The sequence below is a fragment of the Balaenoptera ricei genome, chromosome 6 (genome assembly GCF_028023285.1).
Source record: "Balaenoptera ricei isolate mBalRic1 chromosome 6, mBalRic1.hap2, whole genome shotgun sequence".
Taxonomy (NCBI): domain Eukaryota; kingdom Metazoa; phylum Chordata; class Mammalia; order Artiodactyla; family Balaenopteridae; genus Balaenoptera; species Balaenoptera ricei.
This window is the reverse complement of record NC_082644.1, coordinates 122,471,552-122,497,617: the sequence shown is the minus strand read 5'-3', so window position 1 is coordinate 122,497,617 and position 26,066 is coordinate 122,471,552. Positions and strand designations below refer to the sequence as shown.

Here is a 26,066-nt window from a genome sequence, read left to right as displayed (position 1 = left end):
GGTGGCGGGGGGAGGGCGGTGCGCGCCGGGCCCCTGGGGCGGAGGGGCAGCGCTCGGCGGCGCTCGGGCCGCAGCGGGGGAAGGCACACGCCTGGACGCGGGAAGGGCTGGGCCTGTACAAGGTGGCGCGCGGGGCTGAGGACAGTCCCGAGCCAGCGTCCGGGGAAGGGTATCCTGGGCTGCGGGCCAGAGGAGGCGAAGAGAAGGCTCAGCCCTCACGGAGTCCGGAGAAGGGGGAGGCAGTGGGGAGCCCGAGCGCGCCCCTGGGAGGCAGCTGCCAGCTGGGGGGTCAGGGTCTGCAGTCCGGGAAGGGCAGGGCCAGCTCAGAGGATGGGGTCAAGCGGAGAAGGGATGTGGGCAAGAAGGGAGAGGTGGGACAAGGCTGTGAGGTGCCGGCGCTGCGGGAGCGGGGGACCCAGCCAGCCAGGGCCAAGGGCCCCCATGATGGCTCTGGTGGTGGCTGGGGAAGGATGGGGCTTCAGTCTCTGCTCCAAGCCCCTCTGCCCGGGGCCAAGTCAGCCCCTCTCCCCACTGCTCAGAGACCCCAGGGCCCTGCCTCTGCCGGAGCGCCCTGCGGCCCTGCCCAGCCAGCTCAGCTCTGACCCGTCCTCAGCAGCTCTGGCCCAAGCCTCAGTCCAGCAGGGGCTGCCCGCCAGGCAGCAGGGCAGACGGACGGACGGGAGGCCCAGGGTGGGCAGTCTCTGGCAGGTGGGCTTCCCTCAGGCCTTCCCGAGCAGCAGGACCCCTCAGTGTCCTTGGCCGGGCTAACTGGGCAGGTGGGCGCCTCCGGGGGCCTCACACCACGGTGCTGACCGAGGGATCTGAGAGGTTGAGCGGGCCCGTGATATCAGTGGGATGGTACTGCTGCAAAATAGAAATACACAGACAAGGTGCCCGTTAGCCCGACACTCGGGGGCACGCGCGGGGCCGGGACGGGGGGACCGGCCGGCCGGCCGACCGGCAGGCAGGCGGGCGCGGCCTGGGGGAGGCTGGGGGGTGCTCCTCCCCCTGACCCCGTCGTGCTCCGGGACTCTGCGTGGGCCGGGCCGCTGTCCCGTCCGTCTGTCTGTCTGTCTGCGGGGGAGGGGGGCAGAGGAGGGCGGGCAGGGCGTCTCAGCTCTCCCTATGACGGGCACACATCTGCAGCTGGCCCTCCTCCCTCTCAATAGCGCGTCGCGGCAGCACTGTGTCTTTTTGGTTTTGCAAAGCGCCGCGTCCACCCCCGGTGCTCTATAAATAAGAACCAACAATCAATACCCGCTGGCCCCGCCGGCCGCCAGGGACCCCAGCCCTGAGCGCCCAGTGCCGCCCTGGCCCAGACCAGCCACGGGACAGGGGCAGAGGATCTCAGCAGCCGGACTGACCCCACCCCTCCCGACAGAGCCCCCCACCCAGGCCTCCCTCCGAGCAGGCGCCCAGCCTGAAACGGTGGGAGCTAGGCTGCCCTCCCCCGCCCAGTCCCCAGCTTGCAGTGTCCCCAGTCACCCCTGCAGGGCAGGCCAGCCCCAGATGCCACGTGGCACCAGAGCTGGCCTGGAGGATGGTCCCTGGGGAGGCTCGGGCAAGGAGTCTGCTGGGAGCGTGTCCCTGGAAAGGCACCGTGAGGGTCTCTGAGCTGCACCTGGACCAGCTAAGGGGCCTGCATTTCTGCTCCAGGCCGGGACGGGGGGTGGGACTCAGTGATGCCCTCAGAAAATGGCCCATTGCCTGCGTGACTCTCGTGCTCCTCCTTTCAGCTGCGGGCCCCCAAAGCGCTGTCTGCTGGGTACCTTCTACCCCCACCCCCCGACTGCCCCACCCCTGCTCCTGTCTGATCCTCCTCTTCCTGCACCCCCTGGTGGGTCCCCTGGCTCCAGCTCCACCCACTTCCCAGGCCTGACAGCCCCAGGCCTGTGCTCCCAGCCCCACAGACCCTCCCTGCCGCCCCCACCCTGTCTGTGCTGAGCTCTGGGGAGTGGAGCAGCCAGGCCTCACAGGCCCCTCTTGGGGCGTGCTGGTGGCTTCACCCGGGGCTCAGATGGCTCTGTGCTGAGCCCTGTGTCCTGTGTCTGCCCCTCTTCCCATGCACTGGGGGTGACGGCTGCAAATCCTGCTTCCTTCCACCCTGGAGCGGAAGACTCTGTGGGTGACGCTGCCCAGGTGTTAGGGGCTTCCTGCGGACTGGAGGCCAAGCCAGCCCTGGCTGCAGGGAGGCCGCTGGGCTGAGGGCTGCGCTGGCTCTGCGCGGCCCCCTCCTCACCTGGGGATGCCCCTAGCAAGGCTGGGTCAGCCTGGGGGGGCCTTTGGTTTGAGCGCGCACATCTGGGCCAGTGACAGGCTGCCCAAGGCAGAAGGGCAGGGAATCCCTGGCTCAGGTGCAAGGCCTGGCTCTGAAGGGGTGGGGGGTCAGGCGCTGAGGCACTGGTCTCCATAGAGGCCTCCCCTTCCTGAGCCTCTGTCTAGGAGCCTCAGTGCCCACGGCTTGGAGGCCACGGCTTTCAGGGCCACCTCCATCCGTTCTCAGATCCCTGGGTGCTGCCGGCACGCCTCCTGCAGGGCCCCTGCTCGGCCTGGGGTGGGAGCCGCCTCCTTTGGTCCCACCCATTCCCCACCTGACGTCCCCTGTGGCCAGGGGCCTGTACCAACTCCAGGCCCCAGCCGTCCACCCAGATGGAGCCAGGCCCGGCCCCCAGCCCCGGCCCACACAGAGACCACATGGAGGGAATGCAACAGGCATGGCTCTGGTGAGACACGTGAGACAGGTGTCTGGGTGGCAGGGCTGGCGGCCAGACAGATGGGCGGATGGGACATCACAGCCATCCCTCCACGGACGTCGCAGGGAGGGAGAGAGGGCGGTGGGCCTCTGTGGGAGAGGCTGGAGAAGCGGACGTAACAGAGAGGTGGTGCGGCCTCCTGACAGGTGAGGAGCCTGGGACAGGGTGATCCGGGCTCCCGGGGCCCTGGGCACAGCCCCGAGGCAGTGAGGCTGACTGACTGACCGACAACATGACACGGCTTCAAGATGGCGCATGGCGTCATGGCATGGGTGGGGGGCAGACTAACGCAGAGACACAGGGGGACGAGGACCCGGTGAGGGCCAGCGGGAGAAAGGACCAAGAGAGAAAGATCTAGAGAGTCAGAGAGAGAAGACCTAGTGTGCTGGGCGAGTAGAGGTGAGGGCAGAAAGGCCACGGCAGTCAGAGGTGGGAGCGGGTGGGATGGCGAGGGAGGGGGGAGGGCACGCCTGATGCACGGGACACAGACACGGAGGGGCGAGATAAGAGTCGGAGACGTGGAACTGGGCGCTCTTCCCCTTACCGTGTCTTTGGAGGACCTACGTCTCTTGAAGCTGGAAGCCAGGGTGGAGGTGATAGCCCTAAATGTGGCTTTCTTTTTAGGGTCAGGCTCTGCTCTACCACTCTTTCTATCCTAAAATGAATATGTATAAGTGATTAGACGGCTAAGGGTGGCGGCCACACCTGCCCTCGCCTGCTCCTTGGGGGCTGCTGCCCGGCCTGGCTGGCCACTCGGGCCCTCACTCCGGCCTGCCTCCCTGTGCTGGATGGACCGACCGATGGTCGGACACTCGCAGGCGGCCTCTGCTCCTGCCCGGCTCTTGGGCCTGACCTCGCTCATGCTGGGGCTGGGCTCGGGGGGTCCCATCTGGCTCTCTTCCTGGGAGGTCCGCCTGGCTCCCTGGCTCCGAGGTGCCCCTGGTTTAGGGGCGTCCCGAGGAGGAGGAGCCCTCCGAGCACGGGGGGAGTAGCCCCACAGGCCCCACCGGCCACTCTGACCCCCGAGGAAGCGCGCCAAGATTCAGGAAGGGGCTGAGGGGCCGAAGGCAGGTGGCGAGATGCACCGGAGTGACAGAGAGACGGAGGCAGCTCCTGGGACCCTGGCCTCGGGTCTGATGGTCAGGATGGGCCCTGTGCCCGCCAGTGGGAGCAGCGGCCAGGTCCCAAGAGCAAGAGTGGGCAGATGAGAGGTGTGGGGTCCCAGCAACCCCATCGCCCCGGCCCTCCCTCCCTGCAACACCAGCTTCCTCCCAGGGCACAGGCTCCGGGGAGGTACCCAGAGAAAGAGAAGAGATGGGGCAGACTGGGGCTGGACTGTGGGGCACGAGCCCGTCCCAGGTGGGCTGTGGCCACCCCACGCGCAGCCTGTCCTCTGCTGGCGGCAACTTCCCAGACACGGCCTGGGGTGCCAGGCAGGAGGAGCCGGCCAGTTAAGACTGGAGTTATATGGAGCACAGGACACACCAGGGCAGCGGGGAAGGGGGTCCCCACAGGGTGCCAAGGAGGGCGCGGGGCGGCGAGGGCAGGATGCGTCTTGGACTCACATGCTACACCCAGGTGGGTCCCTGTCTTACCCTGCCTCAGTTTGCCTTCCTATGGAATGGGCGCCGGTGGGCGACTCTGGAGACAGAGGGGCCAGGCGGACGCTTGAAGCCCGGCTTTGCAGAGGCGGCCCCCTGCGGGTGGCCCCCAGCAGCGCGGCCTTGGCTGTGGCTCCCAGCTCCAGTCCTTGCCACGCGGGCTCCTGGGAGCCAGAGCCAGCGCTTCGGCCTGCGGGGATGGAGGAGGGCCGGGGCCAGGCCGGGCCGTGGGCACCAGGCCTCGGAGGGTGGCCTGCCCTACCTGCAGGTTCTTTCTCCACACATTCACCGCTGCGAAGGCCAGCTGCATCTGCTTCCGGCGGGCATCCTTGTGCCGCTTGTAGGCGATCTCGATGAAGATCAGGAAGATCCCAGCCACGATGCCCCCGGCCACCAGCATGAAGACCCCTGTGGGCCAAGAGCCAGTGCCTCAGCTGTGGGCGGGCCAGGCAGCCGGCCCCCTGGGGAGTCTACGCAGTGTCAGCAGTGGTGTCGAGGGGCCATGGGGGCCCACCTGCCATGTTCTCGAAGGTGAGGGTAGCAGGGGCGTTGCTGCGCGAATCACACTCCTGGTACCGCACCCACGTCTTGTCCAGGTCTTCCATGAAGCCGTTCTCGTGGGACCTGGGCGGGCGGGGCATGTGAGCCGACGCTGGGCCGGCACAGGCGGGGCGGGGCGGGGCCGGCACAGGCGGGGCGGGGTGGGGCGGGGCACGGCAGAGGGGGCGGGGCAGGGCACGGCAGAGGGGGCGGGGCACGGCAGGCGGGGTGCGTCTGGGGGCTGCGCTGGTGGGGGGAGGTGGTGTGCCTCGGGTGGGGCTCTTGGAGGGGGGCGGAGTGGGGCCGACTCACTTGAGGATGGACAGGGAGACGTTCTGCTTCCAGGGACTGTCCTTGCGCATGCCGATGCCAAAGCCTGAGCGGAAGAACAGCTCGCCGGTGGTCACCAGGTCGCACTTCTGCGAGGCCTCGAACTCCAGCACCGCCGAGTCCCAGATGAAGGCATGCAGCTTGCTGCGGGCAGGGGCAGGGTCACAGGGGCCCACACATTCGGGCCGCCCTGGCTCCCTTGCGATCCCTCCCGCCAGCCTGGCAACCTCCTTCTATCCCCTTCCTGTAGCTCCCATCCAGCCTGGACACTCTGCCTTTGACTGGAAAGATGGACGCCCCCACTTGTCCCGCCAGCCTCTCACTCCTCCCGCCCAGTCCGCCGCCCCGCCCCGCCCCCTCACTTGTCCCGCACGGCCTGGATGGCCTCGGCCGCGCTCTCGTAGTTGTGCTTCTCCATGTGCCGGTACATGGTGCTCAGCTCCACCTGCCGCCGGAAGTAGATGTCCACGGAGCTCTGCTTCACCGTCGCGTAGATGAACTTGTCCGAAGGATTCCTCAGCTGCAGGGTCAGAGGGTCAGAGGGCCCGGCTCGCGGCTGCTCCCCGGCCCCACCCCAGGCAGCCGCTGACCTCACGCCCCCTCCCCCAGCCGGGCCGGGCCTCACTCGGGGGTCGTTGATGCCGGTGATGCGCTCCTCGGGCCGGTCCAGCACCAGGAAGGCCGCCAGGTTGGCAGTGTAGGAGGCCACGATGATCATGGCGAAGCCGGCCCACACCATGCCCAGGATGCGCGCCGAGAAGCTCCTGGGGGCGCCTGCGGGCAGAGGACGGTCAGCTCCCGGCGTGGGGGGGGTGAGGGCTGCGGAGCAGGGTGGGGCCCGGGCCGGGCGTGGCCTCACCTTCCCCGATGCCCGAGTTGAGCAGGACGCCCCAGGAGAACCACATGGCGGAGGACAGGGTCAGCGCGTCCTCCTCCTCCTCCTCGCTGTTCACTTTGAACCGGCCAAAGGGGCTGCGGGGGCGCAGAGGGCGGGCGGGAGAGGGCGGGAGAGGCAGCCCTGCCCCGCCCCTCGCCCGCCCCGCCCACCCCGCCCGCCCCGCAGGTGGAGGTGTCCGGCCCCCGGGCCGCGCTCACCTGAAGCGGTCCAGCAGGTACAGCATCACGGCCACCACGTGCACTGACAGCCCCACCAGCAGCCAGAGCGTGCTCTGGAAGGGCTGCATGAACGAGTCCAGCGTGCTCCGGGGGATCTCCTGCGGGAGGACGGGCCGTCAGCGCCGCCCAGGCCCTCCCAGGACCCCACCCCGCCCTGCTGGGCCCCTGCCCACCTTCTTGACCAGAATGGTCAGGCCCTGGTACTTGAAGGGCTTGGAGAACTCGATGTACTGTGCGCGCTCGTTGTTGATGGTCAGCGGCGCCACGATCATGTCCGCCTGCCCGCTGAGCAGCTCGCCCATCATCCCGTTCCACTCCTTCTTATTGCTGTTGTTCACCTGTGGGGCGACACAGCCGCTGGGGACGCGGCCACCGCGGGCGGGCCTTGCTCCCCGGACAGGACAGGCTCCCGCCCTGACCCATCTCGGCGTCTCCCACTCCAGACCCCGCCCTGGCTCGAAGGCCCCGCCCACCCAGGCTCCACCCAGCCTGCAGACCCCGCCCACCCGAGACCCTGGCCCTAGCCAGACCGGGTCCACCTGGACTGGGTCCCGCGCCCGCTCCCAGAGACCCACGCGTACCCGCTCCTGCGTGCCGAACTTGCCGTCCGCCACTAGGTGCACCTCGTAAGTGAAGTTCATGGTCCGCGCCAGTTTGATGAGTAGGTCGATGCAGAAGCCGTAGCAGCACTGAGGCACGGTGTGGCGTGCTGGGCGGAGGGGAGGGGCGGTAAGTGAGGGGCTCGCAGGTGCGCCGTCCCGCCCCCTCCGCGGCCCACGCCCGCCCCAGCCCCGCACTCACGGCTGCCCGGCGACGTGTCGTTGGGCCCGGTGCAGATCACCTTCTTCACCGGATCCCCGTTCACGGTGAACTCCTCCTTGCACGTGCCGTCGCTCAGCGTGGGCTTGACATACACGAAGGGCTCCTGGTGGATCGTCACGATCTGGAGGGGAGGGGGACACCCAGCCTGGACCACCAGCCCTGGGCTGCCCTGGGGTGCTGTCCTCTTCTCAGCATCCAGACTCCCCTGGACACCGCCCCCCCGCCCCGCCCCCTGCAAATGCCCCACACTGCCCCCTCTGGAGCTTGAGGAAGTAGGTCGGCCTGCCGCCTGCAGGAAGGGCCCCAGACTCCCCAGTCGTGCCCAGGCCACCTCAGCGTTCAGAAGGCGCCTGGCCTCCTGAAACACCGTGCCTGCTCTTGGCCACTTTCCTTTGGGTCTTGGCTTGCACATCACTAAAGTCTGCCCTGGGCCCCTTCTCTGACTTCTCAGGGCTGAGAAAACACCTGTCCCAGCCCAGAGCCTGCCCCCTGCCCCTACCCCTGCCATGAGGACAGGGGGCATGTGCACTCAGAGCCTGCACAGGTCCGGGGACCCGCAGGGATTGCCCTTGTCTGGTGTTCCGGGCTCTCCTGGCCTCAGCCTCCCCTGCGGCAGGTCTTTGTCTGATCATCTATCCTTCCTCCCTTCCTCTTCCCCGCTGATGCCGCCCTCTCTGCCGAGGCCTCTTCAATCCAGGGGCTCCTTGGGGCTCATGCTGGGGAGCTCTCTCCTCCCTGTCCTTCAGGGGCCTGAAGCCTGGGGTTGCGGAGGACAGATACAGGCAAAGGGGGCTGAACCGAGCACGGCATGTGACGAGGGGTCCCAGGGGACGTGGGGTTGGTGTGAGAGGACCCTTCTCCTCCAGGGTGGGCAGCCCCTGGCCTCAGCCTAGAGGGCAGGAGATTTGGAACCCCTGAAGGAGCTTATTTGCCTTTAAAACTTTCCTCATGGTTTTCTATTATGCAAGTAACATGCTCATGCTTTTAAAAAATCAGTGAGGGGACTTCCCTGGTGGTCCAGTGGCTAAGACTCCACACTCCCAATGCAGGGGGCCCGGGTTCGATCCCTGGTCAGGGAACTAGATCCCACATGCTGCAACTAAGAGTTTGCATGCCGCAACTAAAGATTCCGCACACCACAACGAAGATCCTGCATGCTGCAACTAAAAAGAAAAAAAAAATCCCACATGCTGCAACTAAAGATTCCGCATGCTGCAATGAAGATCCCTCGTGCCGCAACTAAGACCTGGCGCAGCCAAATAAATAAATAAATATTAAAAAAAAAATCAGTGAGATGGGAGGGTTAAATTGGGAGACTGGGATTGACATATACACACTACTATATATAAAATAGATAACTAATAAGAACCTACTGTATAGCACAGGGAAATCTACTCAATAACCTGTAATGACCTGTATATGGGAATAGAATCTAAAAAAGAGTGGATATATGTATATGTATAACTGATTCACTTTGCTGTACAGAAGAAACTAACACAACATTGTAAATCAACTATCCTCCAATATAAATTAATTAAAAAATAATGTAGTGTCAAAAAAATCAGTGAGACAAAAAAAAAAGTTGTAAAAAGCCATCTGGGGCTTCCCTGGTGGCTCAGCGGTTGAGAATCTGCCTGCCAATGCAGGGCACATGGGTTCGAGCCCTGGTCTGTGAAGATCCCACGTGCCGCGGAGCAACTAGGCCCGTGAGCCACAACTACTGAGCCTGCGCGTCTGGAGCCTGTGCTCCGCAATAAGAGAGCCCGTGATAGTGAGAGGCCCGCGCACCGCGATGAAGAGTGGCCCCTGCTTGCCGCAACTAGAGAAAGCCCTCGCACAGAAACGAAGACCCAACACAGCCAAAAATAAATAAATAAATAAATAAATAAATATTTAAAAAAAAAAAAAAAAAAGCCATCTGGCTCTCGAAGCCTGTGTGGGACCATCTGGCTGACTGTTTTGGCTGTTTTACACTCAGACTTTTCAATACCAGGTGTCTTTCCTGAGCGTTGGCTTTGGGAAAGTCCACTCTGCCCCTTGAGGGGGTGGTGACCTGTGGGCAGGTGCGGACAAAGGGGTCCAGGTGAGAGGCCATGGGGGAGCTAGCTCAGAAAGCAGACAAAGTTGAAAGACACTTGAGGACCTTGTGGGGGACACTGGGAGAAGCACAGTGCTTGAGGGTCCTTGCCTTTGGTGAGCTCAGGTACCAGCCCGGTGCTGGTGTGGGTCAGTGTGGGAGGGGCTCTGGGGAGGGCACCCTGGGATGAGCCCAGAGGAGCATGGAAGAGTCAGGCCAAGGAAGAGAAGCTGTGAAGGATGAGGCCAACCGGGGAAGGGAGCTCCCAGAGGCCCAGGGAATCACGGAGGGGACGGCCGGCCACAGGGAATGCTGTAGGGAGGCCGGGCTCAGAAGGACAGTGAGACCGAGTCACGGCAGGAGGCCAGGAAGGCTAAGCGTGGGGGGTTGGCTAGGACCACTTGGAGGTGTGATGAAGAGCATGGGGCGATCATCTCCAGGACTCAGGGCAGAGAGCACTGGAGCTGAAGTCCACCCATCTGCTCCCCTGTCCCCGATCAGCTCATCCCCAGGGGAGTCCTGGCCCACATGACTTCCGCAGATTTAGGTGGAGTTGGGTCAGAAGGGGTGCTGGGGAGAGCCCATGAGACGGGGGGCCGGCGGCTTCCTCTCCTCCCTCCACCCACTCTCCCTGCTGCCTCTGCAGTGCCAGGTGTGTGCAATGGCAGCGGGGGCTGGTCCCGTCCCCGCTTCCTTTAGTCACTTTCATCGGCCTCACTGTCCCCTCCTCTGCACCGGAGGGGCAGGATGGAGTATACCGGGCGTGGAGGCTAGGGCAGGGTGGCGGGTCCCCCACCTTCAGCCTGGTGGACATCTGGTAACCTCGGGGCTTCTCTGTCTCTCCACCTGGCCAGATGATTTTCCTGTCGTTGGGAATGACCTGGGGGTGGGAGTATGAGATGGAGGGTGGCCACGCAGGGGTCTTGGCCCCAGGACCCTAAGGCCCCAGCCCCCACCCCCTCATGACCCCCACCTACATGGGTGCCATTGTAGATGCCCACTTGTACCAGCTTGCGGTTCTGCAGGTTCATGATGCTGTAGTTGGCAAACTTCCGGTCCCCATCCTCGTTGAATTCCACGCGGCCGGTCACGCCGTCTGCGTACTTGGAAGACATGAGCACTCTGGAGGGGGGCAGTGTGGGTTAGAATGATCAGGGATGCAGTTAGCCCCGCCCACTGTGAGTCAGGTGCACAGCACAGCTACGTCAGCCGAGCAACTCCTGGCCTCTAGACCCTGTTTTGAGGGCTTTCTGTGGGTTGGTGGGCTGTTCACCAGCCAGTGGGGAAGAAGGGTTGGGGTCTTGTCTTCCTGAGTGTGCACGCCTGTGTGTGTGTGTGTGTGTGTGTGTGTGTGTGTGTGTGTGCGGTGCGTCTACTGGGCCATATATGTGTGCACACAAGATCTTTGTGTGGGGTGCAACCCTGTGCATGTACTTGTGCCACATGTGTGATGTGCCATGTGCCTCTCTGAACCTGTGTACACACGCATGTGCACGTGTGCACATATGCTGCCTGTATCTGCAGTTGTGTGTGTGCTCCTGTCGTGGGCCCCATGGACCATGGCTCTGCACATGCTACTTGGGGGTGGCGGTGTTGGTGATGGGCTGGGCCTCCCCACACTAGTGCTATGGTGTCCAGGGTTCTCTGAGTTAACTCCTGCCCTGCTGTGGCCATCCGCTTGGGTCACCGGCCAACCTTGGCTCTCTACAGGCTTGGGTGCCATACCTGGATTCCTTGTCTGACCTCCTGGGCCCATGGACTCTCCCAGTCCCCACCTGAAGCAAGATCCTCCTCCCCAGGGCTGTTAGCCATCCTGGGGAGTGGGGTGGGGTCTCAGGGTGGGCAGCAGTGTTAAAAGGCGGGGGCAGGAGAAATGGAAGCAGCCGTGACTTCAGTGACATCCGAGTGTTGGAAATGGGGCAGATGATTATCATCGTGGAGATGGAGGTGAGGGTGGAGGGGGGGGGAATAGAGGACAAAACTGGGGAAGATGGCGGTATCTATAGGATACAGCAGGCTGGGCTGGACCACCCTGTGAAGAGCGACTGTTCCCAACGCCGGAACGGTGGTCCGCCCACTTTAGGAGATCAGCCCGCCCACCTCAGACGAGTGGCCACGCCCATCTTAGACGAGCGGCCCCGCCCACCTCTTGAAGAGCGGCCCGGTCTTCCAGATGTTGGTGTTGCCCACGCAGCCCCGCGGCGGGTCGGTGATGTTCTCCTTCTCGAGAAGCTCGTGCACGGCCTGGGCCACCACCCCGACGGCATCGCTGATGTGGGCCGACTCGTTCTTGCCGTTGATGAGCTGCAGCCCGATGATGCCTGGGGCAAGCGTTGGCTTAGAGCCCGTGGGGGACCCCTGCCCACCGGGACCCTGGAGCCCAGCACTCACCGTCTGGGGCGTAGCGCAGGGCGTTCCCCGAGATCTCGCGCTCCCCCACCAGCCACACGTACCCCGAGCCGGTCATGTTCAGCATTGCGGCTGCGCGGTACACGGTGGCAGCGTCGTCCTCGCTGTGGGGCAGAGCGGGGTGACGGGCCAGGATTCCAGCCCTCCCCACCCGCGGCCGGCAGCGGCTGCTCCACATTCCCAGGTCCTCCTCCGCAGCGTGGCCTACCCACGTGGCCTCTTCCCCAACCCTGCCCCCCCCCAAGGGAGGTCTGGAGACACGGCAGAGATGGGGTGCGGCCGCCACCCCAAGCCTGCACTGCACCTGGGCCAGGAGATCCCCACAGAAGCGAGCGGTGGGCCCAGACCCCCTGAGCTTCCCAGACATCTCTTGCTGGCCTGCTGCCCTTGGTGGGCAGGGTTTGGGTGACATGGGATGGTGATGGATCCTTACTGGTTGATAAGTCGCTCACCAGGTACCAAGCACTATTCTGAATGCTTTTCATGGACCATCTTATTTCTCACAACCTCCCTGTGAGACGGGCAGAAGTACTACCCCTGTGTCAGGAGGGGAAACTGTGGCACCCCGGGCACACAAGTGGTAAGTGACAGAGTCGGGTCTGTGCCGGGACTGTCCACCCCTGAGCCCGTACTCCTGCAACTTCCCGGACAAGCCATACCCCTCTGGTGCTCCATGCCTGAACTTGTGACCTGAGGGGCTGGGGGCTTTCTGGTTGGTCAGATGCTTCCGGGACTGAGAGCCAGGGAGCTGCCCTGAGCAACACAGCAGAAGCCACCGGAGAGAGATGAGGGCACCTGCTCTCCCTTTTGGAGTCTGCACAAGCAGCTGTGTTCTCTCTGCCACCCAGGGCTGGGGCCACTGGCAGGACACAGCCCAGGCCTCGCCTCGCAGGCACACGTGGTCCTGAGTTTTTGGCGTGTCCTTACAAGTGAGCCTCTGTGGACCTGGTCCCCTAGGGCTGGGCTCTCTCTGGTCAGGACAAGGACCCTGGGCCTGGTGGCACTCCCACCTTCTGTCCCCTGTTGGGCCGAACTTGGTCCCAGATGGGCCTGGACCACGACAGGCACTTTGCTTCTCTAATGCATGGGCATTGGGGTACAAGGAGGTTGGGGAGATTGTCCGAGTGCTGGGTTATTTTCCCAATGGCTGAGCCTGAAAACTAAGATGGCCCTAGGTTCCCTAAGGGGTCTGCCCCCAATTTTCTCAAGGAAGAAATGCAAATCTTCAGTGTTTGCTCTAAATGAGAACGCTACTGTTGGATGAAAGCAACACAAAATAGAGGTGCTCCAGGCAACATCCAGCCAAAATCGCCAGCAACACCAATTCGTGCGTGTCAGGGCACGCTGTGCCCCTGTCAGGGGTGCCCACAAAGCCTGGCGGAGAGGCCTGTCGGCTTGACACCATCCAGGTCTGTGACGTTGGATTTGGTGGGATTGAGCACACACCTATGCTCGTGTCCGTGTAAATTGATATCTTCAGTAAAGCAGTTGCAGACAAAAGCCTGATCGGCCCGTCAAACTGTTTTATGGAAATAACTGATCCCAGTAAAGATGACTTCAGGAGGATTATTTAAAAAACAAAAGTTTTGGAAATAAATTAGAAACTCTGAAGCACTCTGTAGAAAACTGGTCAAAAATTAAGATTGGCTTAATGGGGTCTCTCCGCAAAACGCTCTCAACAGCCCTCGTGAGGGGGGCCAGCATGTGTCAGGTTGGGGGGCCAGGGTGAAGAAGACCTGCGTCTGCCCTGCCCAGGGGACCGCCGGCTTCCCCAGGCTCTGGGAGCTGGGCACGCTGGGCAGGCGGGTCTCCCGCTGTGGTGGGACTCTGGCCTCTTTTGTCCGAGGAGCCCCGGGTGTGAGGGGAGGGGTCCCTTCCCGCCTGACAATCCGGAGGCCTTGCGTGGATTCAAGAGGTGGGCATGTGGCTGACAAGTGCTGTGCCTTTGTGAACAGTAAGTATTGCTACATGTGTGGGGTTTGTGCATGTGTGTAGTACGTGGTGTGTATGTGGCGTATGTACCTATGCACGAGAGCAGTGTGCACGATGTGTGTCGGTGCGGAGCATGTACATGTGTGGTGTGTCTGCACACGTATCTAGGTGAGCATATGTCTGTGTGTGTTATATGTAGCAGCGTGCCCATGTATGCATATGAATGGCCTGTGTGCACATGTGTATGGCGTGTATATGGCACATGCATGTGTGCTGGAGGGCATGGAAGCATGTTGCGTGCACATGTGTGTATATGGCATGTGCACGTGTAGACAGTATGCAGGTGATGCGTGTTCGTGTGTATGCGTGTGAGTGCCTGTGCTGTGTGTGCATGAGTGGAGGGCGGTGGGTGTCAGTGCCTGCTAACTGCCTTCCAGCCCGAGGAGCCCTAGCTGGTCCCACCCTGCCCTCTGCTCAAGGACGGGGTGCACCTGGCTCTGTGCCAAAGGTTTGTTGCCTGAATGTGCAAACGGACACCTGCCCTGCCACTCAGGGTATTGCTGGCTCCCGCTGGCCGGCTGCAGGGTGACCCCTGCTGTTTTTCTCCACTCTGCTGGAGCCTGCAGAGCTTCTGGGACAGGCAGACAGTGGGGCGGGTCTCCCCAGGCTCTCCCATGTATGTCCCATGAGGCAGGGCTCTTCCTTTTCCTATTCCTGGTGGCCTGGCCTTTCCCTTCCCAGGAGGACACAGCCATTTGCAAAAAGGGAGATTTTTACTGGGGGCTCAGCCCCAAGGTTATGGTGGGGACCAGGCCCATCCAGCAGCGCCTGATTTTCGGGTCACCCTAAGTGGTTCCCCTCTCGTGCTGCTCAGTCCAACTGCTCCAACCCTTCAGCCCTAGGACTCCGGCCCTCTCCCTGCTGTGGTCCTCCCCCCGCAGGCTCACACGCAGACCCCACGTCACTTCCCCAGGCCCTCTCCCTGACCCAGCTCCCAGAGCCCCGTGTCACCCCATCTATCACCTGGGCCGCGTTTGCCTCCCTAAGGGCAGGGCCTTATCCCTCTCCCATCCCCGAGGCCCAGTGTACATGTGCCAGGGGACCGTCCTTGGCAAGGACGCCAAAGCCCAAGACCAGCCTGGCCGCACCTGGCAGAGAGGACGATGACCCGAGCCTCCAGTTCCCGCGCCTCCATCAGCAGGGCCGTCACGTTCTTGGTCCCCGGGTCGAACTGCAGCACTTTCTCGGCCTGCGGTGTGAGCGGGAGGGTTAGCAGGTGGCCGGGGCGGGGGATGCAGCGCCTCAGGGGCCAGAGTCGAGCCGCAGCCGCTAGGAACCCCGAGGCAGCTCCGCTAGGGCCGCCTCGGCCTGCGCCGGCCACCTGCACTGCCACCTGCCTTCCAGGCTCCTCGCCCGGCCGGCCGGGCTGGCCTCGCTCGTCCTTTCTTCAGCCTGCTCGCTCTCCTGTGCTCGCTCTCTGCTCTCCGCGTCTCTCTCCACCTCTCACTCCTGGCCTCACTTTTGCACTGAGCATGCAAGCTGAAGTGGACCGAGACTCAGAAAGAGGCGTGCAGCGGACAGGAAACAGAAAAGAGTTTTGGAATGCAATCGGGAGCGGAGACTGGGCCGCCTTTTCCAAAACCGCGGGAGGTCCTCTGGGGCCTGGTCCGCAGGCCCTGCAGGAGCAGCCCGGACCGCAGGCAGGGCAGGCGGGCAGGCGGGCTCCCTCCTGGGTTCCACGAGGAAGCCCTGGGGCGCCCGGAGATTCGCATGCACTTCCCAGAGAGCAGCTTCTCCTGCGGCCGTGCCTGCCCCTTGGCCCGGCGGGCGGGCTGCGGGGACCCGGCGGCCGGCACCTGCCCTCTCCTGCCTACGCTGCCTGCTCTCGACCTCGCTCTCCTCATTGCTCGGGCCTGCGGCGCGGCGCGGCTGGGCCCACAGTAGCCCTCGCGGCCGAGGCGCCGGAGGCCGGGGCTCCCTAGTCGGTGGGTGGCGTGCACGTCCATGCATATATACCTTGGGTCCGCGCTTGTTGTCATAGGACAGTTGGTCGAGGTTTTCATAGTTCCTTTTTTTACTCTGATGAATAATGTGCACAGAGAAAATATGCAGACACAGAAGAAGATTATAAACGGTTGAAAATGACGGCGCTAAAGCAATCACACCACCTCCTCGGCACGTCTGCAGACGGGCACGTACCTGGAGCTCGCAAACACCTAGGCCCGGGGTGGGGCTGGGGGCCGGGGAGGTGCTGGGGGATGAGGGGGCGTGGGGGCCACCGAGGCTCCCTGCCACGGAGCTGCGCTCTTGGAAGCGGTCACGTTCGGGAGAAAGGGAGGCCCTGTCTGCGTCCAAGCCAAACGCGTCCCTTTGGGGTCCCATCCGCCCGCCCCCCGCCAGGCACCTGCTATGTGGTGTGCCAGCAGCACCCACCCCAGCCCCGTCAGTCCTGAATGGGGTGATGTCCCCTCCCCCAGCCCTGCCCCCTATCCCCCACCCCTCCCAGCGCCCCCTCTGCCTCTCTTAGAGGGCCAGCTGCTCTGCCCTCACTGACTGGTGTGTGATGGGCGCGCCTGTCAGCCCACGTGTGCGCTGGAGAGCAGGTGTGACAGGGGCTCGTGAGCACGTGTGCGCTGGAGAGCAGCTGTGACAGGGGTTCGTGAGCACGTGTGCGCTGGAGAGCAGGTGTGACAGGGGCTCGTGAGCACGTGTGCGTCTGTGGGCGTCTGCACGGCAGCATCAGCCCACGTTGGTCTGTGGTGGGTGGGAGTGAGGGCCAGTGCCGTCTGAGCGTACGTGTGTGCGCGTGCGCGTGTGCGAGCCCCCGGGCCGCGGAGGTGTGGAGGGTCCCTGCGAGTCTGTGGCAGGAGGAGCAGCGTGTGGGTGGATTGTCGTGGGAACAGCCGCGTGTGCCTGTGAGAGGGAGCATGTGTGGCTGGGCGTGCAGGGGTGTGCGTGAGTGTGCACTGGGCGTGCGTGCAGCCGCAGGTGGGCACGCCAGGAGGTGACCTGCTTGCCTGGCGCTGGGTGCTGTCTCAGGAGGGGTGGGGCCTGCGGTCCTGGTAGCCAGCCCTCCCTCCCAGACTCAGCCCGTCCCCCGCAGCAGGACCCCAGGACCCTCTGGGTCTGCCCTCTGGTTCACCCCCAGCTGGTGCCCTCTCTTCCCTTCGGGGCCTATGGCACCCTGGGGGACCCGGGTTGGCCCTCAGCTTATTGAAGCCAACTCTGACTTCGCAGACAGCACATGCTCCCCGCCGCCCCTTGGTCTGGCCTCCCGGGGCCCTCCCCAGCCTGGGCCTCCCTCCCTCTCTGCCCAGTTTGGCCTCCACCCAACCCCGGGGGCCTTGGCCTGGGTGCTGCGCACCCAGGGCTCCAGGCTGGGTGAAGGGGGGACCCCGGGCCTCCTCTGCTGAGCACCAGCTCCTCAGGCTGGCAGTGGGGATGGGTGGCGGGGGGTGGGGGTCGCCTGGACCCCCAGAAACGCCACTCTGGTCCCTCCACAGCCCACATATGGGCGCCGGGCTTGGGTAGAATGGTCAGTTGGAGCCAGGTGTCTACTTGATCCCCAGGAGTCCAGAGCCCAGCCCCCATGGTGGTGGGGTGAGGAGGGGAAGGGCGCGGGGTTCCGTGGGGAGAGCGGGGGACACGAAGAGGGGCAGGGCCCAGGCTGGGCTTTGGGGCGGCAGATGTCCGTGGGTGGGGCTTTGGGGAGGGTGATGGGCAGCTGTGAGGTGAAGGGCTGCGGCGGAGGTGAGGCCGGCACGAGGACAGGGCACGGGTCACAGCAGAGAAGGAACCGGGTCCTTTGTGGGGGGGACACGGTGAGTGGTGCCACCGCACTGAGGGGGCACCCTAGGGGAGGCCGCTGGGAGGGGGCGGTGTGGGGGGCAGAGGCAGCGCCCTAGGGAGTTTTGAGCCTAGGGCCTGTGTGGGCTGGGAAGCGCGCTGCGGACCGGGAGGGGAGGGGGGGAGGGGAGGGGGGAGGGGAGCGGGGGCGGGGCGGGGTGTTTGCGGAGCTCCAGGTGGTCCTGCCCTCGCCCCGCAGGGACTGACACGAAGGAGATTTCGACTAATGGCAAAAGCGAGTGAAATGAGCCGAGGACAGGCTGGGGCGGGCGCTCGCCAGACGTGGTGGTGCTGACCATGCACGATGGAAAGAGAAGGGTGTTCACACGGGCCACAGACACAGCGGCGGCTCGCCGGCTCCTGCTCTGCTCGAGACGCCCCGGCCCGGGCCTCACCTTGGACTCGCGCTCCTCCAGCAGTGTCTCCAGGCGCTTCTGCGCCGCCCGGCCCTCGTGGTCGTCGCTGACCAGGAGGATGATGTGGTTCCAGCTGTAGACGCGCATCATCTCGAACCAGACGCTCGACTGGTGGGAGTAGGGCGGCACGGTGCGCAGGAAGCTCAGGTGGATGCTCTGCGGGGCGCGGGGTGGCTGAGGACGCGGGCGGGGCCTCCGCCAGGGGGCGCGCGCGCGCGCGGGCCGGACGCTCCCCTCGCGGCTTCCAGACCCCGGACCCCGGGGGCCCCGCTTCCCTCACTCCTCCCGTCCCACCGCTGGCTTCTCTCCCCACCCCACATCATCTAATCTGAGAACCGGAGGCTCGGTTTGCCCAGCAGCACCCTGACTGAGACGGGCTGGGGGGGGAGCGGTCTGTGGAATTGTTCCTGGGGTGGTTCCCCTCCTCCCCTGCAGCCACCCGCTGCTGAGCTACTTGAGATCAGAAACTTCTCGCTGGCGTGCAGCATCTCAAAGATCCCCACTGGGTCCTTCCCAAATTTACATAACTAGTGTTTAGAGGAGGTCTTCACTCTTGGGGTGAAATACTTCATCTCTTCACCAAGTCCAGGGGTTGTTGCTTGCTGACCCCGCCTTGCTTCTCTGAGTGCACTAACTGCCAGGGAGGGGATGGAGAAGGATCCTCCCGCCTCAGCACAGGGCCTTTGGGTCTGCCCAGGGAGCAGTGTTCCTGGGGACCCACACTGATCCTGGGGTCCTCTGAGCCCTCCAGATCCTTCTTTCACCTGCTCCCTCTTTGTGCCTTGGAATCAGAGTGCAAGAATGCCCCTTTGCCGCTGTCATCCAGCAGGTGACATGGCTGCAAGGGAGTTGTGGTCGGGGTCCTGGACTGGCTCTGACCCAGGCCCTTCTGGTCCACGTGTTGGGCACAGATGGTCTGTGGGTTGTACCAGGAGTGGGGTCAAGGTGGAGCTCTAAGATTTGGTCGCAGGTTTGCCCTCATGCTGGGCTTCAATCTGGATCTGGGGCGGGGGCACGTGATGGGCTGGCGTCCTGTTCTGGGAGAGGGCTCCCCCCACCCCAGCCCCTCCTGTGCTCCACCGCCTGCTCTCCTCTGTAGAGGCATTGTGCTCCCATTTGCATGTGAGGGGCCTGGTGCCCAGAGAGGTGAAGGAGGCTGGAAGGCCTAGGAGGAGCCCTCCACTTCTCACGGCTGAGGGTTAAGTGCCTCTGAGCAGCTTGGGTGCCTCTGCTGTGTGCTGGGGTTTCCAGAGCCTCAGGAACAGGTGGCCGTCCTGGCCTCCACTGGCCTCCTCCCTTGTGGGCCGTCCCAGAGGACCCCTCACTCTGGCCTCGCTTTCCTATCGCCTCCAGGAGGACCCCTTCCTGACCTCCCCAGACACCCTGGGCCCGGCTGAGATGACCTCCGTGCCTTAGGCAGCGTTATCCAGGACTCGGGGCTCCCGGCAGGATGGATTTGGAGAAGACGGGGAGAGCTGGGAAGCCCCCAACAGCCCAGCCCTCTGGCCCCTCAGCTAAGGCACCAAGCTGGAGTCCCCTGCCGAGCAACCCCTCCGGGCCTGTCTGCAGGTGGCACCAGGCCTGCAGGGAGATGTGGAGCAGGCTGCCCCCCCAGCTGACCAGTCCTCCCAGAGCCGTGGGCAGACACTGCGGGAGGGCTGGGCAAACTAGTGCAAGGTCCCCGCTGCTATGGGGGTGAGTTTCCTGCCAAACCGACTTGGTGACCTCTCGACTCTCCCAGCTGATGCTCCACGACTGGGCGACTCCAACCAGACCCCCAGCCCATGGGCCATGATACAGCCCTGAGGCCCGAAACCCCCTGGCCAGCCCCCCCCCCAGCCACGAGCTGCCTCCTCTGTTCACCTGGAATCCTCTTCCAGCTGTGCCCTCTAGCGGGAGGTGCCGGTAACTACACCCTCACTGCCACCTGGTGTCCCAGCCACTTCTAGGCTTTTCCTCCTCCTGGCGCCCCTTCCTCCAAAGTGCCCCGTCCCGCTGTCCAGGAAGCTGCCCTGTCTGTCCCTTCTTCTGGTCCACGACGGCCTCTGCTGCTTCCCGGGGCTTGCTATTGGCACCTGTCACCTGTCAGTGGGCCGTGTGCCCGAGTGTGCGTGGGCATGTGTGTCAGTGTGTGAGTGTGGGCCTGTCTGAATGTGATGGAGCGTGAGTGTGGGGGAGTGAACATGTTAGTTATGTGAGCGTGCACATGAGCGTGAATGTTTGAGTGGGTGATGGTGTGAGTATGCGTGTGAACGTCAGTGTGTACGTAAGAGCATGTGAGTGTCCCTGTGAATGTGTGTGACTGTGTGTGTGTAGGTGTGAGTGTATGGATTTGTTAGCATCTGTGAGTCTGTGTGACTGTGAGTTTGTGTGCTGTGAGTGTGTACTGGTGTGCCTGTGTGTGGGCGAGTTTGTGTGTCTCTGTGAGACTGTGAGTGTGTACCGGCGTGAGTTGTGAGCGTGCCTCAGTGTATCACCCTGTTGCACCTGGAGCCCAGAGCCCATGGTCTGAGCCCCTCTGCCTGTGCCCCCCCATCCTGGCAAAGCACCTGCCCCCCAGTCTCTCCCCCAGCAGCTGCTGGCGGCCCTGGGCTGCCGGAGCGAGCCACCGGGTCTGAACACGGGAGCAGAGCCAGCTGGGTCCCCGTCCAGCGGTCAGGCTTACCTTGTCTGAGTAGATGGACATGCGGGTGGTCAGCCCCAGGACGGGGATGCGGTAGAAGCCGGCTGTGTAGGAGACGGGGGTGGGAGTGAAGTGGTCGTTGGGGGTAGGCGGGTGGCTAACCAGGATGGCGTAGACCTGTGGACACAGGGGACAGGGTCAGCTCGAGTGGGGAGCGGGGACACCGCCCTGGAGCTGGCTGTCCAGCAGCAGCAGAGGCTAAACACAGAAGGCGGGGGGCGGGTAGTGTCGGGGGGACACCGCCTGTGCTCACACAGCCCCAGGAGTGCAGGCCACCCAGCAGGGGGACCAGACCCCAGCCCCACCTTCTGAGTGTAAGTGAGTCATAGGGATGAGGCAGAGGCAGAGCAAGACTCCTGGGACCAAGAAGACACACAGGGAGATGACAGACCCCTCCCCCCCACCCCCTGTCCAGGGCCTCCCCTCTCGCCCCTCACCCTGGGGGGCTGCCCTGAGCTGTGTGGGGAGACCCTGAGAAGGCAGGGTGAAGGCCAGTCCTTGGCATGTCCTGGGACCATACATGCTGCCCCAGCGTGGGCTGGGGAGAACCACACCAAGCCCCCCACTGACCCTCATCCTGGGTCAGAGATGGACGGAGGCCAACACTCCAGAGATGGAGGGCAGCTCCAGAAGGTCTGCATCGAACATCGCAGACTGAGCATTAGAGGGAGAAGCTGGGCAAGGAGCCGCCTAGAGGCCCGGGGCCCCTTGCTGGTGTCTTCCAGGCGCAGGCTGAGCCCCGCTCGGTTTGAACAAGACCCAGTTCTGACTTGGGCACTGACCACATCCTCAAGGAAACCTGGCCTTCCTGCCTGGACCAGTGGCTCAGCCCCCGAGGCAGGAAGACGAGGCAGATGGCTAGGCAGTTCCGTGCTACCCTCACATTAGAAGGACCTGTCAGTCCCAATTCTGCCTGCCCATCTCTGAGCTACAGGACCACCTGCTTTTGCAAATGGGGCAGGGGGTGCGCTGGCCCATGTGGTGGGGGCGATGGCTGCCGTGCCGGCACCTGGCCCACGGCGTGTGACAGTGAGTGACAGCTGCTGCTGTCACCTTTGCTCCTGGCACTGGCTATTCCCTGGGAGAACAGTGCCCAAGACAGCAAAACTGTAAGTTGGAGGAGGGATCCCCAGAAAGGGCCATACCTGTTCTCCCTCCTTTGCCCCCCACCGTCTGCACCCAGAGGGGCCTGGTCAGTGTTTGCCTGAGCATGTGTGTGCAAGCGTGTGACCGTACAGGTGCTCACAAGTGTGTGCTGGGTATGTGTGCGTATGCTGCATGTCCCAACATGTCTGTATGTGTATGTATGACTGAGCTTGTGTGAGCACGCGTGTTTGCATGTGTGGCACAGGAATGTGTGTGCTCATGGATATGCATGGGGGGTCGGCCTGTGTGTGAATGCGCGTGTGCAATTGACTGTGCAATGATGACGTGCATGAAGGGGTGCTAGTTTAAGTCTATGCATCTCTGTGCACAAACATGGACGAATGTGTGTGCACACGTGAGCGTGTGTGTCCATGGGTGTGGCGTGCCTGTCAGGTGAGTGTGTGTGAGCAGCACTTGGACCGGTGTCGGTCCCGCCCGTTACATAAAAGGCTGCATTGCAGTGATCCCGAGGCCTCATCGGCATTCAGCAGGCAGCGCAGCCCGGGGGCGGGCAGCTCGGACAGGCGAAACCCGGGAGTCGTGTCCTCCCCCCGCAGCGCTGGCTGCCAGTGGCTGCCACGCTCTGCCCTGATACCTCTCACATACGCAGTCCCCGTTCCCACCCTGGAGAACAGCCTGCTTCAACACCTGGGCCATTTGCCATCTCAGGCAGACCTGTGGATGGGGGAAGGGGAGGGAGGAAGGGAAGGAGACCTGCAAGCAGGAACAAAGATGGCCCCAGGCCCCATCCAGTTCAAAGCCCTGCAGTCCCGCCTGTGGCTGGGACAGGCACCTCTCAGGCAGGCCCGGAATGCCCGCCCCCACCCTGACACACAGTGACCAGACAAACGGCCACACGTCTGCACACACCAGTCTGGACCTCGAGACCTGGAAACCCTGTGAGGACAAGCCCCGCTGGCGGGTGACTGATCTGGGGCTAAGATGGGGAACCGGCCAACACTGGTGTTTAGCTGCTAGTGAGACCAGCCCCCTGGGTCCTCTCTCAAGGGGAGGGAGAGGGCTAGGAAAGGATGGAATGAAACTGGGACAGGGGGAGGGACGGCGGGTGAAGGAGGGAGGATGGTGGGGAGGCGGTGGGGGAGGGGCAGGAGCTGGCACAGCCTGAGCCCTGGGGGTGCTGGCACCTGGCTGGAGATGAGGTCTTCGCACACCGACAAGGCCATCTGGATGGCGTTGGGCTTGTGGGTGACGGAGGTGGCATTGAGCTGGATCTTCCAGGAGCCATGCCGCTTGTTGGCCTGGTTCACAGCCTCGCGGAACATCTGCTCGTGCTTCCGCGTGCTCAGCACCGCGCCGATGTTGACGATCTTGGGGTCGCAGGCGGCACGGGCGAAGGAGCAGGAGAAAAGCAGGGCGAGTGTCAGCAGGCGCATGGTGCTCATGGGCTCCGGGCGGCGCCCTGGCTCTGGGCAGCGCGAACGCGGGGCCCTCGGCGCATCCCCAGAGGGACGCCCCGGCCGTCCTGCGCGCGCCCGATCCCGCGGGCTGAGGGCGCCACGTCTTCCCCGGGAGCCTTAGTCCTGGGATGTCTGCACCGAGCCTTCGGCCGGCCGGGCGGTCCCGGGTGCGCGTGGGTTCCGGGCGCTCTGTTCCAGGCGGCTGGCGCCGTCCGCGGTGCTGAAGCGGGTCTCGGCGCCGCTCCGGGTGCCCCGCGCCGAAAGGACCCGGCGGCGGCAGCTCCTCTGCGGGCTTCGCTTGTCCCGGTCCCGACGCTGCGGCGGCTGCGGAGCGCCGAGCGGGACCAACGTCTCCTACCCCTCCCGCCGCCCCCGCTTCCCAACACGGAGCCGGAGCGGGGGCGCCTCCCGCGCCAGAGTGTGCGCCTGCGTTCGTGCCAGCATTTTTCAGAGCGCGCGCGAGCGGGGGACGCCTGTGTGCGCGTGTGTGCGGGCGTGTGTGCGCGCGTGTGTGCAGGGGTCGCTGAGACAGTGACCCGGGCTGTCTCGAACCTGCAGGGAGCCGAGTTTGGAGAGGTTAGAGGGGTTCGCGTCACTGCGTGCAGCCTTGCGTGTCCTTTAACGTGACCGAATGTGTCGTGCCAGTTTGTGTGTGTGCGCACACGCGCATGCACGAGTCCTCACCCACAGTCAGTGATATTTCGGGGCCTGACTCTGCTGGCTGGAAACCAAGGCGTGTGGAGAAGCCCTAAACCATGCCTCTGGGAGAGGGACGGTGGCGACCTCTTCTCCAGAACGCTCAAGAACGGGGGAGAGACCTCATCTGCCTGGCCATGTGGCTTGGACTCCCCCCAGAGGGTTAAGAAGAATAGAAGGGGTGACAGTGGCCGCCCCTTGTTGAGCTGGATCTTCCAGGAGAGTCTGAGGGTCTGGGCCAAACCAGCTGTGGAGAGACCACGGCCAGAGGGAGTCGTCTCTGCAGCAGATGGGACTAAGGTTAGACATCAGGAAGCACTCGCTGATGCCAGGATAGACATCCCATACATATCCTCTGTTTCCACTCTCCTCCCCTTGGCAGCGCCTCTCCTAATTCACTCCCAGCACCCCCTCCTGCCCCTTTCCAGAAGCTCCTTACCCTTCTGGTCCTTGTGATCCCAATTCTTTGTCCTCACCGTCCCCCCCCCCCCCACCCAGTGTGCTTCCTTCTCCCTAATTCAAAGGATGGCTGAAGCTCCGCCTGCTGCCAGTGACATCACCGTTTCCAATAGCAACTGAGGATTCTGCAGACCCAACAGCAAAAGCCCCCAATGGGGACAAAGCAGGGTCGTCCCCACACCTAAGTGATGTCCGAAGCAGTGGAGAGGGGAGGAGCCATGTCCCTCCCAACAGGGTCACACCTCCTGTAGCTCTCACCACTAGGCTTACCTCCCCACACTCAGCCCAAAACAGACCCTGCGGGACCCCCTGGCTCTGAGGCAGGGGCTGCAGTGCTTGGCCTGCTCCCTTTCTTGTCCCCTTCTCTCCCGATGCAAGAAAATCGTTGCTTGGAGGCTAGTCTGCCTGCATCCGGCTGCAGCCCCACAACTCTCTCTGTTCTGGGATTGAGGTCTATAGTGGAAGGAGCACCAGTCCTGGGGACACAATTCCTCCTGTGGAGTCTCAGGAGGGCATATGGGGTGTGCTCACGGGCCCAGAGTGGGCCCTGTCTCCACAGGGTCTGCGGCCTCTCGTAGCTCAGAGCTTGGAGGCTGCACGCGTGCCTGGGAAAGGGGAGCCACCAGCTGCCAGCTCTGGTGTGGCCCAGACAGCTCCAGGACATTGCAGGGAGGGAGGGATTCAGCAGGGGGCTGCCGCCAGAGGTTCAGGCCCCTTCCATCCACCCCAATCCCCCAGTCGGGGGTGCTGGAGAAGCTCCTACTGGTCCTGGAAAAAGAACTTCCAAATAGTCAGAAACCTGAGGGCTGGCTATTACACAGCTGGGAGCTTGAACTTGGCCACGGTCGGAGTACTTATACCACGGAAACTGCCAAACCCTGCAAATCAGGCCTCTTTTTTCCCTTTAGAGGCCAGTTTACCAGCACACCACCGCCTTCCCCAGGCTGGAGGTGCTCAAGCTTCTGTCCAGAGGCCCTTGCGTGTCCCAGGCCTCAGCCCCTCCCGTGCTTGAATCTCTCCTGGACTCTGCACTCCCTTTCACCTTGTAGGCTTCTTCCACGCCCCCAGCAAAGGGGGTGCGGTTGCAGAAGGCCTCGACCTTGCTTTGTCTTGCTGTGAAAGATACTGCCGTGGGTTGGGGCTGCCTGAGGCCCCGGTCCGGCGTTGAGATTCTTGAAACCTTAATAAGAACGTTTGGATCCCCATGAAGCCTTACTATACCCAAGAATACCAGGAGATTTGGGTAGGAATGCGGTTGATGGGCTTCATCGTTTATAAAATCAGGAGTGCTGATAAAAGAAGTAAAGCCTTGAAAGCCTCCAGTCCTGCACCTTCTCATGGTCATCATTAACCAGATGGGACGTCAGTCTGGCTGTGTTGTGGGAACGTGGGACATCGTGTTGACTTGCAGCAGTGCCGCTGCCCTCATGCATGAATAAACGTACCTGTGAGACACACACACACAAAAAGATACCACCGGGACTTGGACCCCTCTGAATCCTTGTGTATCAAACTCTGTGGTGAGGACCAAGGAGACCTGGGTTGCTGCATCTGGCCTCAGTGGGAGCGAGGCCCTGTCTGCCCCATGGGGAGGGGGCTGCCTCAGTGCTCACTCATTCTTCCCAACCCGTTCCTTCCTCTGGGAACTGCAGCCCCATGTGGAGGGAACTGCTTCACCTCCTCCCCGACTGCAACCCAGGGGCTCTAGCAAGGGCTGTCAATCATAGATACAGCCCCTCCTTGGCCTTGGTCTGTTGGCCGAGAGGTAGTCACATGACCCAAGCAGACCACTCAGGGTTTTTCCCTAAGATTTTGGCTAGAT

The 26,066-nt window shown here is 63.3% G+C and overlaps 2 protein-coding genes across 6 annotated transcripts; one reads left to right on the top strand and one right to left on the bottom strand.

Annotated features, from left to right (window-relative positions):
- Window positions 1-9: 9 nt before the first annotated feature.
- GRIN1 (glutamate ionotropic receptor NMDA type subunit 1) lies at window positions 10-23,089 on the bottom strand. Of its 5 annotated transcripts, XM_059926640.1 has the most exons (21): window positions 22,817-23,074; window positions 20,508-20,642; window positions 17,822-17,998; window positions 15,597-15,659; window positions 14,729-14,829; window positions 11,631-11,752; window positions 11,386-11,560; window positions 10,217-10,361; window positions 10,036-10,119; window positions 7,142-7,283; window positions 6,922-7,049; window positions 6,514-6,678; window positions 6,320-6,438; window positions 6,084-6,196; window positions 5,850-5,998; window positions 5,587-5,744; window positions 5,207-5,368; window positions 4,869-4,978; window positions 4,617-4,762; window positions 3,298-3,408; window positions 10-864 (listed from the first exon to the last, which is right to left on the bottom strand). In XM_059926640.1, exons 1-21 carry the CDS (start codon window positions 23,072-23,074, stop codon window positions 796-798), a joined length of 2,832 nt encoding a protein of 943 aa, XP_059782623.1. In that variant the 3' UTR covers window positions 10-795. The 5 variants fall into 5 exon arrangements, with proteins under 5 accessions (XP_059782623.1, XP_059782624.1, XP_059782627.1 ...); XM_059926641.1 differs by lacking the exon at window positions 3,298-3,408; XM_059926645.1 differs by lacking the exons at window positions 10-864; window positions 15,597-15,659 and adding an exon at window positions 1,114-1,230 and having other exon boundaries at window positions 22,817-23,089.
- Window positions 23,090-23,757: 668 nt separating this feature from the next.
- Window positions 23,758-25,595, top strand: LOC132368128 (ATP synthase subunit ATP5MJ, mitochondrial-like). The gene is made up of 3 exons (XM_059926706.1): window positions 23,758-23,778; window positions 25,153-25,289; window positions 25,421-25,595. Exons 1-3 carry the CDS (start codon window positions 23,758-23,760, stop codon window positions 25,593-25,595), a joined length of 333 nt encoding a protein of 110 aa, XP_059782689.1.
- Window positions 25,596-26,066: the final 471 nt, after the last annotated feature.

Excerpts from the sequence above, each read along its gene's own strand:
- LOC132368128 (XM_059926706.1), top strand. The coding sequence starts at position 23,758 with ATGCACGAGTCCTCACCCACA. Across the intron at positions 23,779-25,152 it reads TGCACGAGTCCTCACCCACA|AGGCCAGTTTACCAGCACAC; the intron begins GTCAGTGATATT and ends TTTTCCCTTTAG. Across the intron at positions 25,290-25,420 it reads TCTGCACTCCCTTTCACCTT|AAACCTTAATAAGAACGTTT; the intron begins GTAGGCTTCTTC and ends TTGAGATTCTTG.
- GRIN1 (XM_059926640.1), bottom strand. The coding sequence starts at position 23,074 with ATGAGCACCATGCGCCTGCTGACACTCGCCCTGCTTTTCTCCTGCTCC. Across the intron at positions 20,643-22,816 it reads AAGACCTCATCTCCAGCCAG|GTCTACGCCATCCTGGTTAG; the intron begins GTGCCAGCACCC and ends CTGTGTCCACAG. Across the intron at positions 6,197-6,319 it reads TACCTGCTGGACCGCTTCAG|CCCCTTTGGCCGGTTCAAAG; the intron begins GTGAGCGCGGCC and ends GCGCCCCCGCAG.